The sequence below is a fragment of the Sphaeramia orbicularis genome, chromosome 19 (assembly GCF_902148855.1).
Source record: "Sphaeramia orbicularis chromosome 19, fSphaOr1.1, whole genome shotgun sequence".
Lineage (NCBI taxonomy): Eukaryota > Metazoa > Chordata > Actinopteri > Kurtiformes > Apogonidae > Sphaeramia > Sphaeramia orbicularis.
The window spans coordinates 5,258,239-5,276,045 of NC_043975.1; the positions used below are offsets into that span (position 1 = coordinate 5,258,239).

General features: G+C 36.4%; 1 protein-coding gene across 1 annotated transcript in view; it reads right to left on the reverse strand.

The window, feature by feature from the left end:
* LOC115410304 (metastasis-associated protein MTA3-like) overlaps positions 1-17,807 on the reverse strand; it is a 96,769-nt gene that overhangs the window by 40,330 nt on the left and 38,632 nt on the right. The window contains exons 7-12 of the mRNA XM_030121905.1: positions 17,261-17,363; positions 15,097-15,196; positions 14,805-14,993; positions 10,659-10,733; positions 5,934-5,992; positions 4,496-4,614 (exon numbers count right to left, since the gene is read on the reverse strand). Coding sequence (XP_029977765.1) covers positions 4,496-4,614; positions 5,934-5,992; positions 10,659-10,733; positions 14,805-14,993; positions 15,097-15,196; positions 17,261-17,363 — 645 coding nt within the window. The remainder of the gene's footprint in view (positions 1-4,495; positions 4,615-5,933; positions 5,993-10,658; positions 10,734-14,804; positions 14,994-15,096; positions 15,197-17,260; positions 17,364-17,807) is intronic.

The window sequence follows — 17,807 nt, forward strand, 5'->3', positions numbered from 1 at the left end:
TGCATGATATCACTAATGACCTGCCCAATTCTAAATTAGTTGCTGGCAAATTTTGGCGTCGACTACTTGTCAATGAGTTGTCGAGCTAAAAGTGTTGCATAGTGTTACCATGGCAACACAGAGGAACTGGGTTTAAGATGTGCATCTGAATCAGTGTCTGCACAAAACAAGAGTTTGGTTTGATGATGTGTGTTTTGAACCACTTTGCCACTGGAGGATTAAAAATGTGTGAATCTAAAGAAGCTGTGAAAATACGGATGAAAATATCTGAAAAATGGAGACAGCGAGGTCCAAGAGCTCCTCAAAACAGCAGGGATTTAAAATGACCAATGTCAAACCAAAGTTGTGATGATCAAACAAAAAGGATGTAAAAGTTCTATCATTTTTAATACACTGTGACAATTTGTCTTGGAGGTTCACAGCTACTGTAATTTTATATCTTAATTATTCCAACGCTGTAAATGTTCATATCTTTAGTTTTTTGTTGCTGTTTTTTCAACTTGTGTTCTTCAGACAAAATACAAGGGATGTTCAATATTTTTTGGTTGTATTTATGGTTTTACTCGTGCATGTTTTGATGTTGCAGGAGACTGGCTGTTTTGTGAAATGTTCTGTTAGTCATATTCTGCTCACAAAGAACAGATAAAGCCTAGAAACTGTTGTCTTTTATGCTGTGTTCATTGTGTTGAATAAGAACTCAGACTGTGCTGAGTTTAAGAGGAAAAATAAGGCAGAAAATCATTGACTACCGATGTTTTTTTTCTTGTTGAGACTTTTTGCAAATTATTTTAAACCATAACATAATCTTCTGTTTTCACTCAAGACCAAAAATCAGCCATAAAGCCTAAAGAAATGATTTGTATTTATTGTAAAGTTTATTGATATTGGCTCATTTGAACATCTTTTAATCATAGTATTTTTGACCCAGTCATTCACACACACATACGACTGCAGGGTTATGGTTTAGTTTGGTTCATTGTAAAGAAAACAAGGCACTTTAATGGAGGTGAATCTGCTTTTCCAGATCACAACAGTCAGAAAAACACACTCATATTGATAAAATGAACTAAAATTAGCACCATATGATTCAGATTAATCAGAAAATTTGCCCTAAAACTGTGGGTCAACCAAAAGACAAAACAGATTAATCCACTAAAGCCTTTTCTATTACATTGTGTAAGTAAATAAAACTTGACTAGAACTGGTTCTTGGTTCTCATATTTCCATCGTTTGCATCCTTCAACGAGACGGATTTATGGCAGACTCTTGATCACCAAAGCTCGCCTTAAACAAATTGATGAGATCAGAGCAAACATTGTCAGATCAAACAGTTTAACTACCAACGGACATGCGTGTAAACACAGCGAAGGACGCTTGTGTACAAAGGACGGCCAACTGTTTACATTTAATTTATCTTATTAAATTATTTTCCTTCTGTTTCACAAACTCCAACTCCTGGCATTTGATCTGAGTGTGTAGTGAAAGCATTTATTAGACTTCTGCTTCTGTAGAAAGTCAGATTTTGTGATTATCATCCGTTCTGTTTAGGGTTCGACTGATTTGTCACTATCCTATTTCTACAATTAACTTCCTGATGCTGCTTCACGGTAAAAGCTTTCAGATGAAAACGCATTAAAAATAGTTCCAATATCCCTGTATCTCACTTGTAAATTCTATTAAGAATTAATAACAGGTTGAATTTGAGCTTGTCAGGTTCTTTTCTGTATTCCAGTCCTGTGGTCTGGATGCAAATCAACTTAACAATAGATGTGGGTGAGACTTTCACTGGAGGAGAACTCAACTAATTCAATAAAAGTCCATATATGACTTCTATCAGTGATCAATAGGAAATATATTGACATATGTAACCATTTACATGTTATAAACCATCAAAATATGGACCATTAGAAGAAAAAGGAACATTTTTAATATTTCAAAAATTCTTTTAAAAATCTAAATTTCTTTATCAGCTTTGTAGAAGGTATGGTAGCTACCAAAATATCTGTGTACCTTTTTTTACTTTTTGAAAATTCATTTATTTTTTAATTTTCTTTCCCCTTATTTATTTATGTGTATGTGAACTTACAAATATGCATGTGTGTATGTGTCTGTACATGCATTTAAAGGGGGTTTATATATTTTTGTATGCAAGTATAAATTGTCTTGCTGTTTATAAATTTAATGAAGGTCCAGTACTGGGGGGGGCACTTGGATAGGAACTGGATACAACAGTTTCATGTTCAAGTTGTATGTTTCTTCTTGTACATTTGAAAATTGAAAATAAAAAGACCTTGATGAAAAAAATTTAAATTTCTCAAAAGTGTAAAAAAAACTTTGTAGATATTGTTCCAAAGAAGCAACATATAACATTTGAAATTAACCTGACATATCAGCCGGTGAGCTAAAAAGGTCTTCAATGGAAGTTTGCTTTATCTATTAATATGTCTCCATGTTTAGGGTAAATGTTGGTTGTTGTCATGGCGTCAACAGGTAAAAGGGAAATAAAAACACTCACATATTTCTGTACAGTTCCATGTTTGCTTTTGATTTTTCTGTATCTCATCTTTTCACGCAGAAATTCTCGAAAGTGTGTCTTAGGTGGAATAAAAAGGCCTGGCTCTGAGCCGACAGCGTGGGAGTGTTTTTCCTCTTTGGGTGCAGATAATTGTTAAGTGTTTGTGATAATTGCTGCGACTAAACGGGAGCACCTCTTTTCAGCTTCGGAAACAACCTTGAGAATTGGATGATGAAACAGCGTCTTCAGCAGACACAACACGGTGCTTGTGTCCAATATGTTCCTCCACCACTCACAGTCACTTCCTTTGCATCTTAATTTGTCGAGTTTTTTTTTTTTACGTCTGACACACATGGAGGCCTCGTTTTCCTTCATCCCTCCTGTCGACAGGAGGATTCACTTTCACTATAAATTTACTTAAAATACTGTGATGTGATTTTCATTTGACCACAGAGAAAAAAGAGAAGACAAAGAGTGAGAGAGTTACACATGTAGACGTTATCTATACTTGTAAACAACAATAAAAGGTGGCAGTTATGGTAAATATTGATATGTATATAATATTATGTCCATTTAACAGTCGTCAAAGCCAAGAGATAATTAATTTTTTGATGCATGTGAATTATACCTTGACCTATATATAGACAGGGTGGGGAAGCAAAATTTACAATGAACATTTAGTTGTTTTTTCTCAGCAGGCACTACGTCAATTGTTTTGAAACCAAACATATACTGATGTCATAATCATACCTAACACTATCATCCATACCTTTTCAGAAACTTTTGCCCATATGAGTAATCAGGAAAGCAAACGTCAGAGTGTGTGATTTGCTGAATGCACTCGTCACACCAAAGGAGATTTAAAAAATAGTTGGAGTGTCCATAAAGACTGTTTATAATGGAAAGAAGAGAATGACTATGAGCAAAACTATTACAAGAAAGTCTGGAAGTGGAGGAAGCAACAAAAAACGTACCAAAGCTTTTATTAAAGCTCTCAAATCCAAAATCCTAAATGATCCAACCAAATCCATGAGAAAAATGGCAATTGAACTTGAGGTAGAAAACAAGACCGTTAGAAATGCAGTAAAATATGATTTGAAGATTTAAATTCTCATGACTTTCAATAAACTAATTGGTCATAACACTGTCTTCCAATCCCTGCCTCAAAATATTGTAAATTTAGCTTCCCCACCCTGTGTGTATATGTGTGTGTGTGTGTGTGTGTGTATATATATATATATATATATATATATATATATATATATATATATATATATATATACATATACAGTCGTGAAAAAAATTATTAGGCCATCAAAAGTCCAGAGTTATAAAAAGAGGTGAAAATATATGAAAAGACAGGAAAGAGAAGGGTCATGTGTGAAGCTGCAGAGGAGGTGGTTTGAGCAAGGTTTGATGAAGCAGCATTTTGGACTCAAAACAGTTTTAAAGGCGTTATTGGTCAAATTTCAGACCTTACATTCACATAAATAACAGCACAACAGACTCATTTGTTTCATATCTATATTATAAAAGCCAAGTGGCCTCTGTGTGTGTGCGTGTCTGAGGATTCACACAAAATCTGTACAGATCTGACTGCTGCAGTTTGTCATACTTATGTATTTTTGATCAAGGAACAGAATAGCAAAAACTGCAAGTTGGTAGGACTAATATTTTGGGAGATATTAGTATTTTTGGAATATAATAGCCTTATCATCACGTTGCTATGGCCTGAACGCTCTGGCAGTGACTGCTGGACAAATGCAGTACACCATGCATGAATACACAACAGCAGAAAAACTAGCACATCTAGAGCCTGTGAAGGTTTGGGCCAGTCCATATTTTACTGCTTATCTCCCATATTAATTACAAACAACAGAGGTGTAGTAAACGTGAAGTAAAAATCAATAAGTATCAAAACCGCCACAAACAGCAGATGTGAGCACTGGGTTGCAGGTGTTTCCCAGATGTGATACTCACTGTAGCAGCTTTCGCAGGCCCGTCCTCCACCTGCTGCGTGGTAGGCCCCAGGCCCCGCCCCATTCACTGTCGCCATCTTTCCATTGGTCATTGAGATCTGGTTTGGATTGGGCTTGTTACTGTCAGAGAGAGAGGGGGAAACATTCAGGAAACAGGTCGACACTGCAGGTTGCAAAGGCTGATACAGGTTATAATGGCCTTTAAAGCAACATAAAAATAAGAGTTTTCAGTTAAAACATGTTAATAAATACTCAAACTTAAAACCCTGAAATGGAAATATGTGTAGAATGTCTTCCTTTTGAAAATAGATCCGATGTGGTGGCCTATTTTTTTACATTAATTTCCCATAAATAAGAGTTTTTTCTCACAGATTTACCATTTTACTCCTACAAAATGTGTTTTCCTATAAAATTGAGTTTTTTTCTTGTAGATGTATCACCACAGGAAATATGAGATTCTTCTTGTAAATTTGAAAAACTTTTTAATCTGTTATTTGATTTTTTTCCTCGTAACTGAGTTTTTCTCCTCATAAAAGTGTGCAGTTTCTTGTTGTAAATTTACCATCTTATCCCCAGAAAATATTAATGTTCCTATAAATGTGAGTTTTTTTTCTTGTAAAGGTACAACCTTACTCTAAAAGATTTTTCTTAAAGTTTTGAATCTTAAATAACATCTAACTTTTCCTCAAAACTTCTGAGTTTTTCTCTCATCAAATTCACCTTTCATAAATAAACTACTTTATTCCCTGAACATCCAAGTTTCCTCAGAAATGACTCAAAATATTCAACCACTTTCCCATAAAATTTTGAGTCATTTTCTTTTAAATCTAACACCTTATTCCCAGAAAACATGTTTGAATTTTCTCCAATAAATTCATGAGTTTTTCCTGAAGATATATCTAATTTTTTGTAATGTTTGACTAATCCCTGAGTATATTGGATGGTTTTCCAGACATTTATGACTTTTTTCCACATTAAATTTGAGGGGGTTTTTTTCTACATATACCACTATATTCCCAGAACAAATCAGTGTTCTCTTGCAAATTCATGACTATATAATCAGAGAATAAACACTTGTTTTCCAGTGAATTTGTGAGGTTTTTTTTTTTTTTTTTTTTTTTTTACCACCTTTGTTTACAGAATATTTAAGTTTATGCCTGTAAATTTACAACTTTATTCTCAGGGAGTGTCTGACTATTTCCTGTGAATTTTCTTACAATTACCACCTTTTTTTCCTCATAAAGTAAAGTATTTTCTCCAAACGTTAACCCTCCTCCTACTAGATTTTATTTATCTGAAGTTGCCTGAACATGTATCTTGTGACTCTCCCTCCAGTTACAGTTTTCCAATACTACAGATGAGTTAATCTATCATCTGTTTTTTACTTTGGCAAACCTTCAAACAGTTCACGAACACCAAGCAGATGAGTAAGGACTTACTATGTGGGAATATAAACTTGCTTCAGTTTGCTCTCGGCCTCTGCTGCCTTCAGTCTCTTCTGCTCGAGAGAAAAACACAAACACATTGGGTTCATTAATACAAAAGAACACAACTGTTAATGTCCTTTACAACAATCTGACAATGAGCGATGAGGGCGGCTGGAAACACAACAGAGTCTGGCATCCATTCATCACTGTCAGGATGTTTCAAAGTAGAGGTGTCACTTCTCTCCAAACAGTGAAAATACACAAAGTGAGTTTTATTTAATCACATACTTTATAAGAAGTTTAAGACTCTGCTCTTGGATGATTTTTTTACTAAGTGACAACTTTATCGCCATATTAGACTATCGTATGTTCACTATATTGGCTTCAAAACAGGGAAAATAATAACTTAGAAGACAAAAATCATTCTTAGTCCAAGTGTTTTACCATTAGCTTGATGTTCAATTCCGCAACACAATATTTTTGCACACTTATGTAAACTTCTTTAACTGGAGAAGCACTCTCAGAGCACAAACCTCTGCTAAGGCAGATCAGCGCCCCTCCCAGATCACCACCAAAATTGAATCATTTGTTCCTTGTGCCAGTATCAACATTTCCTGAAAATTTCATCAAAATCCACCCATAACTTTTTGAGTTATCTTGCTAACAGACAAACAAACAGACAAACCCCAATGAAAACATAACCTCCTTGGCGGAGGTAATTATATTGATAATACAGTCATGGAAAAAATTATTAGACCATCAAAAGTCAACAAAAACAATGGTTATGCAATCAAATACTAACTCCTGTGTGTATCATGTGACTAAAACAGACATTGCTTTTAGCCATTCCACGCTTTCGTCAGTACAATGCCATAGCTATTGATGTAAGAACTGAAGTGCTTTTGGTTATTATCAATAAAACATGGAAAATGGATAGATAGCAGCTCTGAAATTAAACTTCTATGAGCTATTTGTGTGCTTTTCATTATATTTGTCCAAACAAATGTACCTTTAGTTGTACCAGGCATTAAAATGAACAAGAAATTGAAGAAAACATGGGGTGGTCTAACAATTTTTTCTGCAACTACACATTGTCTTTTACATATTGTTGTTCTAATCATGTCGTAATAGAGTGTCTTCTTCATTTTGACTTGGACACTCATTTTATTTAACAGTCATCCAGTGTCTAATAAAGCGTAAGATTAATTATCAGATATATGTAATGAGTTTTCACTGTCAATTTTTTGGCTCGTTATTATATTGACCTTTAAGAATCCACTATTGGCCGACCTCTAGTTTAAAAGCAATTTCTCATGAAGGATTAATTATGGATTTTTAGCCACTGGTGACACGACCGATGGAAAAGCTTAAGTTAAATAACTTACAGCTTATGTAACAAATATAAACAAAACTTTGGCTTGTGTCCAAATGTCCTGTGTCGATCACATTAGGACGATAAGATAAGAGGATAGTGCGGGGATAGTTAGAAACAAATATTCATTCCATATCTCTCATGTGGATTATCGTCTATACAGAGGTGATGTTTTGAGTTCAGGACAAATATGAACAACCTGAAGAGGAATAAGTGTAATTTTAACAATATTCTGTCTGTTACTAGATGTTTTGTGTGTTTGTAGATCCACTGTGATATGTAAGTTGTAATGTACATGTGTAAACAATAAACTGAGACATAATATTGTTAAAATTTTACTAATTTTTCCAGGTTTTTAATGATTGTTCATGTTATTCACATTTTTAAAGGATACTTTGTAGATTTGAACATTTTCATTGTGTAATTTTACTGTTTTCACTCTAAAAACCGAGAGAAAAGTTTGAGTTCACATTATTTATAGGTTATTACACTGGGTCTCCTCAGGGCTGTGTACTTTCCCCCCTCCTTTTTTGAATGTACACAGACAGCTGTAGGTCTGTTCAACAGGACAGTTACCTGGTGAAATTCTCCGATGATACTGCCCTGCTATCACTTATTCAGGGTTCACTGAGAAGTCATGACCCTACTCTGACCTCATTTGTGCAGTGGTGCGACGAGAACCTCCTTGACCTGAACGTGACGAAGACTAAGAAGCTAATTATTGATTTTAGAAAGGAGCAGTCGGGGTCTGAACCTAGTAGTATTCATGGTAAAGACGTCCAAACTGTGGACTCGTACAAATACCTAAGTACTTTCTTTGATTCTCAGCACAGATTCGACACTGGTCAACAAAGAATCCGCCTGTGGAAGCTGAACTCTATTAAAGGAGTGATATTTTGCTCTTTTTAAATGGAATTCTTCATTTTCCCACATTTCCCTGTGGTCTCCATAAACTGTAAATGCTCTGCTTGGGTCTGAATTCTTCATTCATTCAACTCCACAGGTCCATCTTCAACCCTATTTCTGAGTAATGACACCAGAAAGGTGGTTTGGAGCGCTGGCCCTTTAAATGCATATGAGCCACTTTAGGCCCCGCCCCCTCCAGGTTGCTGACTGTGCTGCTCTGTCCTGTTCAACCAACAACTGAAAATTTTAGGTAATCGGCTCAAAGTTTGGACGTATTTTCAGTCTGGACTACAACCACTGCTGCTGAAACAATTATGGAGAAATACTGGAGAAACGTTCGTCTGAAGTCTGGACCTTATATGTGCAAATGTCATGACGGAACTAGTTATAGACACAACAACTTAAGAAGGAATTAAAACAGGTTGTAGAAATCCGCTTGATTTTTGCCAAAATGAATATAAAGATAGCTTTGCAGCACCTGGAGGGTTCAAATTCAATCTTTATGAACTATTAGGGTCCAAATACACAAATAAATGAACCAAAGACTAATAAAAGTAGGTTTAGATAAATATGAGCCCTTTAATGTTTCTAAACCTATTTTATGTTGTTTTTACTGTTCTTTTATTGAAAGTCTTTAAACTTTTATTTGCTTTAGTAATGTGCTGTCTGTGAAAGACAAAAACAGTCTCAGCAGCATCATTAGAGTCTACTCCAAAATTATAGGAGTTCAACAAAAACATCTCAATTCTTTATGGAAGAAACAGGTGGTGCAGAAAGCCAGGAGGATCCTAAACCAGCCAGACCACGTCCTCAAAGACAGATTCACACAAATGCTGTCAGGGAGACAATACCATGCACCTCAGAGGAGAACAAATAGATGCACAAACTCATTTATTCCCTCTGCCATAAGGCTGCGGAATGAGTTAGGGTTGTAGGGTGCCAGTTTATTTAGTGTTACTTACTGTTTTTGACCACCTCCAATATGGTTTCAGTGGATCACTGAACAGTATTATGGCAAAGACACACCAAATCGATTGTCATCAGAAAAGACAGCCTGACTAATCAGTTGTCTCTCATCTGCCCGACACGGTAAAAAAGTGCGAAGACCACACCAAATAGACTACCGACTTGAGCATACGTTCTGCGCTTGTGTGAGACGTAATGCCTCTATAACAGCAGGCGGTGCTAATCTGTATTGTGGCCCTAAAAAAAAACAAAAACGCAAAACTGGAAATGACGGAAACATCTCTCTAGACCAAAACACAGAGCTAACTGTCATTAGTCATTGTTGTGAGCAGAGAGTGTTGAGTAGTCAAGAAGGATTGTTGTGTTTTTATGATGTTTTGTCTTTTTGTCAAGTGTCTTTCTTGTCACCTGCCTAGGGACTGAAGATGGAAATTAGCACTGCTGCTATAATCTGGCATATTTGCAGCTGCAATTGTTGTATATGCAATGACCCAAATAAATAAATAAATAAATAAATAGTTGTACTTAAACGGATGGCTAGTAATAAGAAGATACTGGTGCTGTCAGCTCTCGGGCTGCTTCTTGTGGAAGAAGAAAGATTCCGGTCTCACTAGTCAAGGGCTATCCCTCCACCTATCAGATTGGTCAGACTGAACGACTGGGTAGTAGCCGATTACACATGCTGGATCGCTTGAAAAGAATGGCGACAGCATTAAAGACGGCGGATCGCACAGAACACACCAAACAGACTCATGGCACCGACCTCGCCAGACTGACTGATGACGTGCGACCACCGAAAATCGGGTTGGATTGTCTTCATCCTTAAGCTGCTCACACTGACAGTGTGTTTATGTGTATGATGACGATGATGATGATGATGTCTGAAATGACCATGTCTGTACTTTCTTTTTTTTTTGTATGCTGTTCCATGGTCCACTGAAACTGTATTGGAGACTATTAAAGGGAACTGCTCACTGTGGAATCAATCAATCGATTCATCAATCCATCTATTGTGTTATTATTTTAACTGGTCCAGCCCATTTGAGCTCATATTGGGCTGAATGTGGAACCTGAACTAAAATGACTTTTTTTTTTGTTTGTTTAATTTAGTTTATTTCGAATATGCAACAAGACAAAGTAATCGTACTTAGTCCTTAGAAATAAATCAGGTAGTAAGAAGTCATGTAAGAAAACAAAAAAAAACAAACAAAAACAAAACTTATGCATATACATGACTTCATTTGCACATTTGAAAAGGAGTGGGAGGAAGTATAACTTATTTAATCCCACCCCTTCTCCACACAACAGTCGATCCTTTAGCTTCCCATCAGCATAATATATGAAAAGTCAAGTCCCTTAGATCTTTTATAAGTAATTAACCTCACTTATCATCCTCACATACACATACATACACACCCATATTGACATACCAGACTTTGACACCCCTTCCCTAATGCATACACATCCAAAAAAGGAAATGATGGTCATCTCACCTGTTGCACGTATCTGTCTGTGGTCTTCCACATGTAGTAGTACTCTATGATACTGGTCAGAGACTTCCACGGCAGCTTCACCACAGGAAACCAAGAGGAAAAAAAGAGGGAGACGGACAAAGAGCAAATTAATGATGTTAATATTTCATGTTCTTGCCATCTGCGTATGAAAGCGTTCATGTATATTCATGAGACTGAGGAGGACCGGATTTGAGCTCCATGTGACCACACAAACCCACAGATATATATATGAATTCACACATGGAAGGTCTGCGAGTCGTAGATATAATGCACTCTTTAAGCATTTTACACCAAACTTAAACCAAGTCTCCACCCTCAAAAAGCTATTTAGACCTGGGAGAACAGACTAACAGGTCCTTACGGTCCTCTGGTTTCATTATTTTACACCTCTGGCATCCATTTTTAAAGTGTTGATATCATTTGGTGCATTTAATACAGAACAGGATTAGGCCACTGAAAAAAAAAAAAAAAAAAATTAAGATCCAATATATTTTTTATTATTATTCTGAGAAAAAAGTCAGAATTCTGCAAAAAAAAAAAAAAAAAGTAAGAATTCTGAGTTTTAAGTCAGAACTCTGGCTTTATTCTCAGAATAATTAACAAAAATTTACTAGATCTTAATTTTTTTTTTCCAGTGGCCCTAATCCTCTTCCATAATTCACATCCAACTCTTTTTATGCATATCTTCACTTTGCACAAAAATCCAGACTGAAAACAGTGGAAATATGGGGGGAAAAAACATCTTTCATTAATGTGTGTTTTAATTGGTGTTCATTCATATACAATGTGACAAAGTATTGATAACTTTTTATGATGATTTCTTTGTTATGGCTGATAAATACCAACAAAAATACATTAAAGAAACAAAGTAGCATCTGAATCAGCATTGGCCGAGTATATACCAAACTTTAAACAGATATTAAAGGTCAAAGTTCAAAGTTAACTCACTTTATTATCACCGTAGATAAATTGTGTGTCAATTTAACTATAGTACATACAGTACCTAGCATTAGCATTACCTCTAGCACTGACATGTCAGTGGGCAGCCATTGAAGGTGCTATGGGATTAATATGTTTAACATTTATGTAAAAATCCACTATTTTTCATCACGTAACATCAAACCTGCACAGCTCCTAAAGTGGAAAAAACCCTGATGTACAACTGGTGTTTCCATGCATTTTAGTCAACATTCCATTTACTTCCACTGATTTCCTGAAGACATTTCTCCCAACACGCAACTCCAAACACTAACCCACAACCATAAAACACCTTTTATGTGATGACTTACGATACAGGAACCTAGATTTCATCGCCGTAAGGAAGCCGGATCTGACCAGTGCCGACATAAACAGATTTACATCCTTATGTGTCACAGACGCACAGTGATTCACATTTAATAAGTATTCATGAGCACCTGCTGCCTCTGCATACATCCTTATCCTGTTGGCCTTATAGTAAAGCACAGGCAGATGGTGAAGGGGGAAGTTCAGACTCAGATGTGCGCCCTGCTACAGCCTCTGAAAGTGGCGGTAAAAATCATCAATTTGGTGTCCAGAATTCACGCAGAGACTGGAAATGTGACGGGTTTTCACTGTGGGTGGACCAAAGACTGAAACGCCTCGAACCACTTCAGCAGCGTAATTACATTTCTACTCGTGTAATAATGGACTTCAAGGTTGGGCTGAACAATTGATTGCATTATTGAAATCGATGTGAAGCCAGGTGTAATATCCAGGTCACAGAAGCTGCAACACACTATTATATATTAAGCACTGTGGCACTTTAGAGATGCTCAAACCAACAAATCATACACTCAGACCAACAAAGAAAAACCTAATTATCATTCCTACTAAAATAACTCTTTGTATCTGCAATAACATTCAGAGTAGAATGTCGACAGGTAGCGATAAATACATAACAATACAGTTTAACCCTTTAACCCCTGATGTGTCTATGGTATGATTTATTTCAAATATTCATAAAAATTCACCCGTTTGCTCAATAGGAAAAAAAATCAAAATGTGGTGATAGAATAGACCTTATTCTTTCTATAGACAGGGTCAAGGTCAGATTCAAGCACTTTTAAGGGTCATTTTCACATTTTTCTCAGCATAGCACTTTATCGCTGGGGTAAATTACATCTCTACAGGAATACATATACTCGTGGTTAATTTTTTTTCACTTTTTATCACAATGACGTACATTGTATTCTGCTATAAACATCTAAAATTATGCTTCATAATAGCAAAAAGTTTAGAAATTAAAGGACACCAAGTTTTATCCAAAAATAGGGAAGTCACTTGGTGTTGTTCAGGCACACTCACGCCAAGACAAAGATTAAGATAAAAATATACCTGGAGTCGACCTGACAACACCTGGGAATTTTATTTTTGGCCAAGTTTTGAATCACCTTTCTGTAAGTAGATTTGGCTTAATATTAAAAATAAATAAATCACATCACAGAGTTATAATTGCAAACGCTTTTGAGCACTTAAACTAAAATTCAAGCACTCTCCAGACCTTGAAAACACAACACTGAAATTCAAGTATTTTCAAGGATTTCAAGCACCTGTATGAACCCTGTATAAATGAAGCACTGTGGAACTTAAGAGATGCTCAAAATTCAACCATTTGCTCAACAGTAAAAATTTCAGAACACAGATAGACTAGACCCCATCCTTTCCACAGACATCTGAGCATGCTCAGTGCAGCCCACACCACCTGTGTAATGGGGGGCAAAACACAGAGCAGTGAGTGAGACAGACTCGCTATAAAAATAGACTGTTTGGGCTTTTTTTGTTTGTTTTTTTACACTGTTTTCCTTGTCGTTTTTAGCCCCTCGGCCTGCCAACGGGGGTGTTGTCATCTGCATGTCGGTCTGGGACACATCTTAGGAACACTCTAAGTGTAAAAAACTACTGGAACCTTAAAAGTTTTACATAAATCATGTAAAGAGCTTCAACAAGTTTGGAAATGGGTGACCTAGACCTATTTTGTGACCTACTTTTCCAAGGTACAAATGTCTGAAAACACCCTGTTACCCCACCCCCCGTACAGGAAGGGGCTCTTTTTGCATCTTTTACATCCTTTCCATTTTGTTGGCATATTTTACACCATTTTTATTTTAAGTTCTTCAACATAATTTTTGTCTTGTTGCATCTTTTATGTCCTTTTCATTTCATCTTTTATATCCTTTTCATTTTATTGCATATTTTACATAATTTTTGTCTTGTTGCGTCTTTTACGTCCTTTTCATTTCATTGCATCTTTTAGACCATTTTCATTTTAAGTTCTTTTATATAATTTTTGTCTTGTTGCATCTTTTATGTCCTTTTCATCTTGATGCACGTTTTACATCTTTTTCCTGTTGTTGCTTCTTTTATGCAATTTTCATTTCATTTCATCCTTTACATTTTTTTACTGGTTGGATCTTTTACATAATTTCCTTCTCTGTGCATTTGTTATTATTCTGGGTTTTGTTACTTTTACCTAATATTAATCTACAAATAGCCATCCTGTTTCACTTCGAACTAAATATCAGCCTTTGAACATCTAAGAAATAATGACTTGAAACTGATATTAGCATGATCATTGTGATCACATTATGTCCGACTGCAGTGATTTTGTGACAGAGCAGTATACGGACGCAAAGCTGTGATGGTTTGAGAAGTTTCTGTCGCTGTTTTCATATCTGTCGCACTTTATTTTTGGTGTCATGTAACTCACAGCAAAGACAATATTCAGTCTGTGGCAAGTTCAGCTGCTGTTTTACATAAAAGGATAAACAACAAACAGCTTCCAAGATAATAGAGGCTTTCTTTTTGCTAAAAAGCTGAATTCCAGACAGAACACTTATTTTCCTCCAATGCGGGATGAAATTAATGTTGACAAGTGTGACATGTTTTCTTGCTGTTCTTTGTGCTTCGTCTTCCATTTGAGACTATTCTGCTTTTGGAGATCATACACAGACAAATTCAAGGCCGACTGCATGACAATAAACTCCTTTGATTCTGCAGACGACACTAAAATGCAAAATACCACCTTAAAATAATGACTGCTGTAAAATTTAGCGCAGGTATCACACGGATGCCCTTGACAAAACGCAGCTTTGGGAACACACTTACAAAGTCTTGTCGGATGTCGTTAAAGTCTTTTCCGTATTTCTCTAGTGCTTCCTCGAACATGGCGGCCTCCGAAGCGCTCCATTCCTCCATCTCATCCCTGCAGAGCACCGGGCCGCCTGCTGGGACCAGTACACTCAGCGCACTGGACAGGTCGTAATTATGACGATGCAGGGTGTCCATCGCGTGGAACTGCAACCGAAAGACACATGATGAGCAGATTACATAGTCTGTTATTATGATCTGATATGACTCAGTCAGTGTGTGTGTATGTGTGTGTGTGGCGTGGACTTACCAGTGTAATATCTCGCGAAGCTGCTGCTGCGCTCATGTGTAAGCTTGGCTGTCTGACGGAGCTGCTGCAGTCCAGCGCTCGAGCAAAGGTCCCGACTGCCCTGTAAGACAAAGTATAAACACAACCGCAAACCATTAGCAATAGTTCCAATGTCCCTGTGTCTCACCAGCATGTTCTACCAAGAATCAATAACAAGTTGTTTTTGTGAGGTTGTCAGGTTCTGTTCTATGTTCCAGTCCTGTGGTCTGGATGTAGGAGATCAATCTCCCAATTGAAGTGGGCAGTACATTCACTGGAGGAGAACTCAACTAATTCAATCAAAGGCCATATGTGACTTCTACCAGGGATCAATAGTAGCTATATATTTATTTATTTAAAAGGGACAATGCATATTATTGTATATGTAAATATGCAAGAATTTGCCAAAGCCTACTTTCCATCTACAGTCCCTGGCAGGTCAGAAATGACATAGGTCATAGTAACTATATTGATACCTCTAACCATTTATATGTTATAAACCATCAAAACATGGGCTATTATAAGTAAAGGCAAATTTGTATTGTTTAAAAAATTATTCAAAAATCTAAATTTATCAAAGCTGCAAACAAACTTTGGAGACATTCTCCCAAGGACACTAAATATAAAATTTTAAACAAACCCAACCTGTAGTTTTGGAGAAATGCAGATATTGGTGACCTAGAGTTCAAAGGTCATGGACCCAAATTAAAGTCCATATATGACTTCCTATCAGTGATCCATAATCACTATATTGATATCTGTAACCATTTCCCCATTATAAAGCATCAAAATATGGACTGTTAGAAGGAAATGCACATTTTCAATATTTAATAAATGTCAAAAATCAAAAAATCTGAATTTCTCAAAACCGTGAACAAACTTTTTGGACACTGTCCCAAGGAAGCGACATAAAAAAATTTAAATGAATCTAACCAGTAGTTTCCTCAGAGAAGATGTTTAAAGAAACGCTGATGAAGACGACAAATACAGTGTCTTCACAACAGCTCATGGCCAATCAGCAGATGAGCTAAAAAACAGAATGAATGATCCTTCTACTTTTATTGAAATTAAAAAAAAAAAAAAGCTTTCATCTAAAATGACTGTCCCTACTAGGAGGGTAAAGGATGAGAATTCATCACCAAATGTCATGTTGTGGATGTTGCAGTTCAGTGAGTGCAGGAAGACGAGGTGGAACATAGGTGGAACTAGTTCAACTCCACTGAGGAACATATGTGTGATGCAATTCTCAAATGGAAACAATGCCTCAGGTTGTGTGAGAGGAAAAAAGAAAGGAAAAAAACATTACTGAGAACACACAAAACCAGCCTCCTCCACAGCAGTGTAAACCAGAAGGTGATGAAATAAAATCTTTTACAGAGAATATGTAGTTTGGATCAGTTTTAAGCAGTTAGCAAGGTAGCATAGCCGTGCTACAATGAGCTCAAAGTGATCTGCATGTGGGTCATAGCTACACTAAATGAAAGGGTTAATGACACGTGGGCTAAAAGACCAGTCTGTTTCTGTTAAATCAGGTATGTGGGTAAATTAGGTTCCTGTTTAATAAACCCTGGGCCATTTATTTCCAATGTTAGAATCATTTAAATGGGATGCAAAACACCAGATTAGCCGATAGCAGAAGCTTCATTCATATGAAAACCGAGTTATGATAAAAAAAAAACAGCAAAGATGAGACCAGGTTTCTGCAGGTCTCAGCAAATCTAATTTAATGCTTTTTAATGCCCTTTTTAATGCCACTTTAAACAAATGTAATGCCCATGTCCAACTGCAGATACAGTTTTATATATAGTTTTAAGACAGTTTACTGTCGACAGGCTTTAGTCAGGTTCTGAATATGTAGCTGCTGTTAGTCAGTTTATACAATTTCAGTTAATACAATTTAAGTCAAATATAAAAACTAATTCATGTTATGATAACAAAATAAACACGGAAATTATGTAAAAGATGAAACAACGAAACCCACAAAAACAAGATACAAAAGATGGAACAAGACAAACCAAACACAAAAGACACAAGAATTACACAACGTAATAGACATTAGGCATGTAAAACATTTAACTATATCATCCATTGGCTAAAATTAGAGCTGAAACTGATAGTATGTATTTTTGTATTCAGTGTGACTTACCGCGCCACCACAAGGAATTGGTCTATCTGTTTATTGGTGAGTGGGCATTCTGGATCCCACAGCTTCTCTTCTAGCTTTGCCTGGTCCCTGTCATCTGCTTCTCCTGCAGAATCCACACAGAAAAAAAGACAAAGAATGAGCCTCACGACTTGATCATTCTGTCATTAAGGCATGAAATTGCTTCACTTTCCGCTCGTACGATATGAAAAATGGTAAATATAGGGCATGAGGTCAGGAAAAACGCACACACTGTCAGCGTGATTCATAGATTTCTGGCTGATATTCAGTGTGTGTGCAAGTGTCAGAGGATTTATCGCTCATAAGACGATATTGACGAAACGAGGGGTGTCGATAATGCACATACCGAGAATTTAAAAAAAAAAAAAGGAGGAAAAAAAAACAGTTGAAGGAAAGGCCTTAAACAGGGGTGTCAAACATATGGTCTGTGGGCCAAAACTGGCCCCCCGAATGGTCCAATCTGGCCCGTGAGATTAATTTCATGCAAAAAATGACACTGTCAACATTAAACATCAAGGGTGTAGAAGTC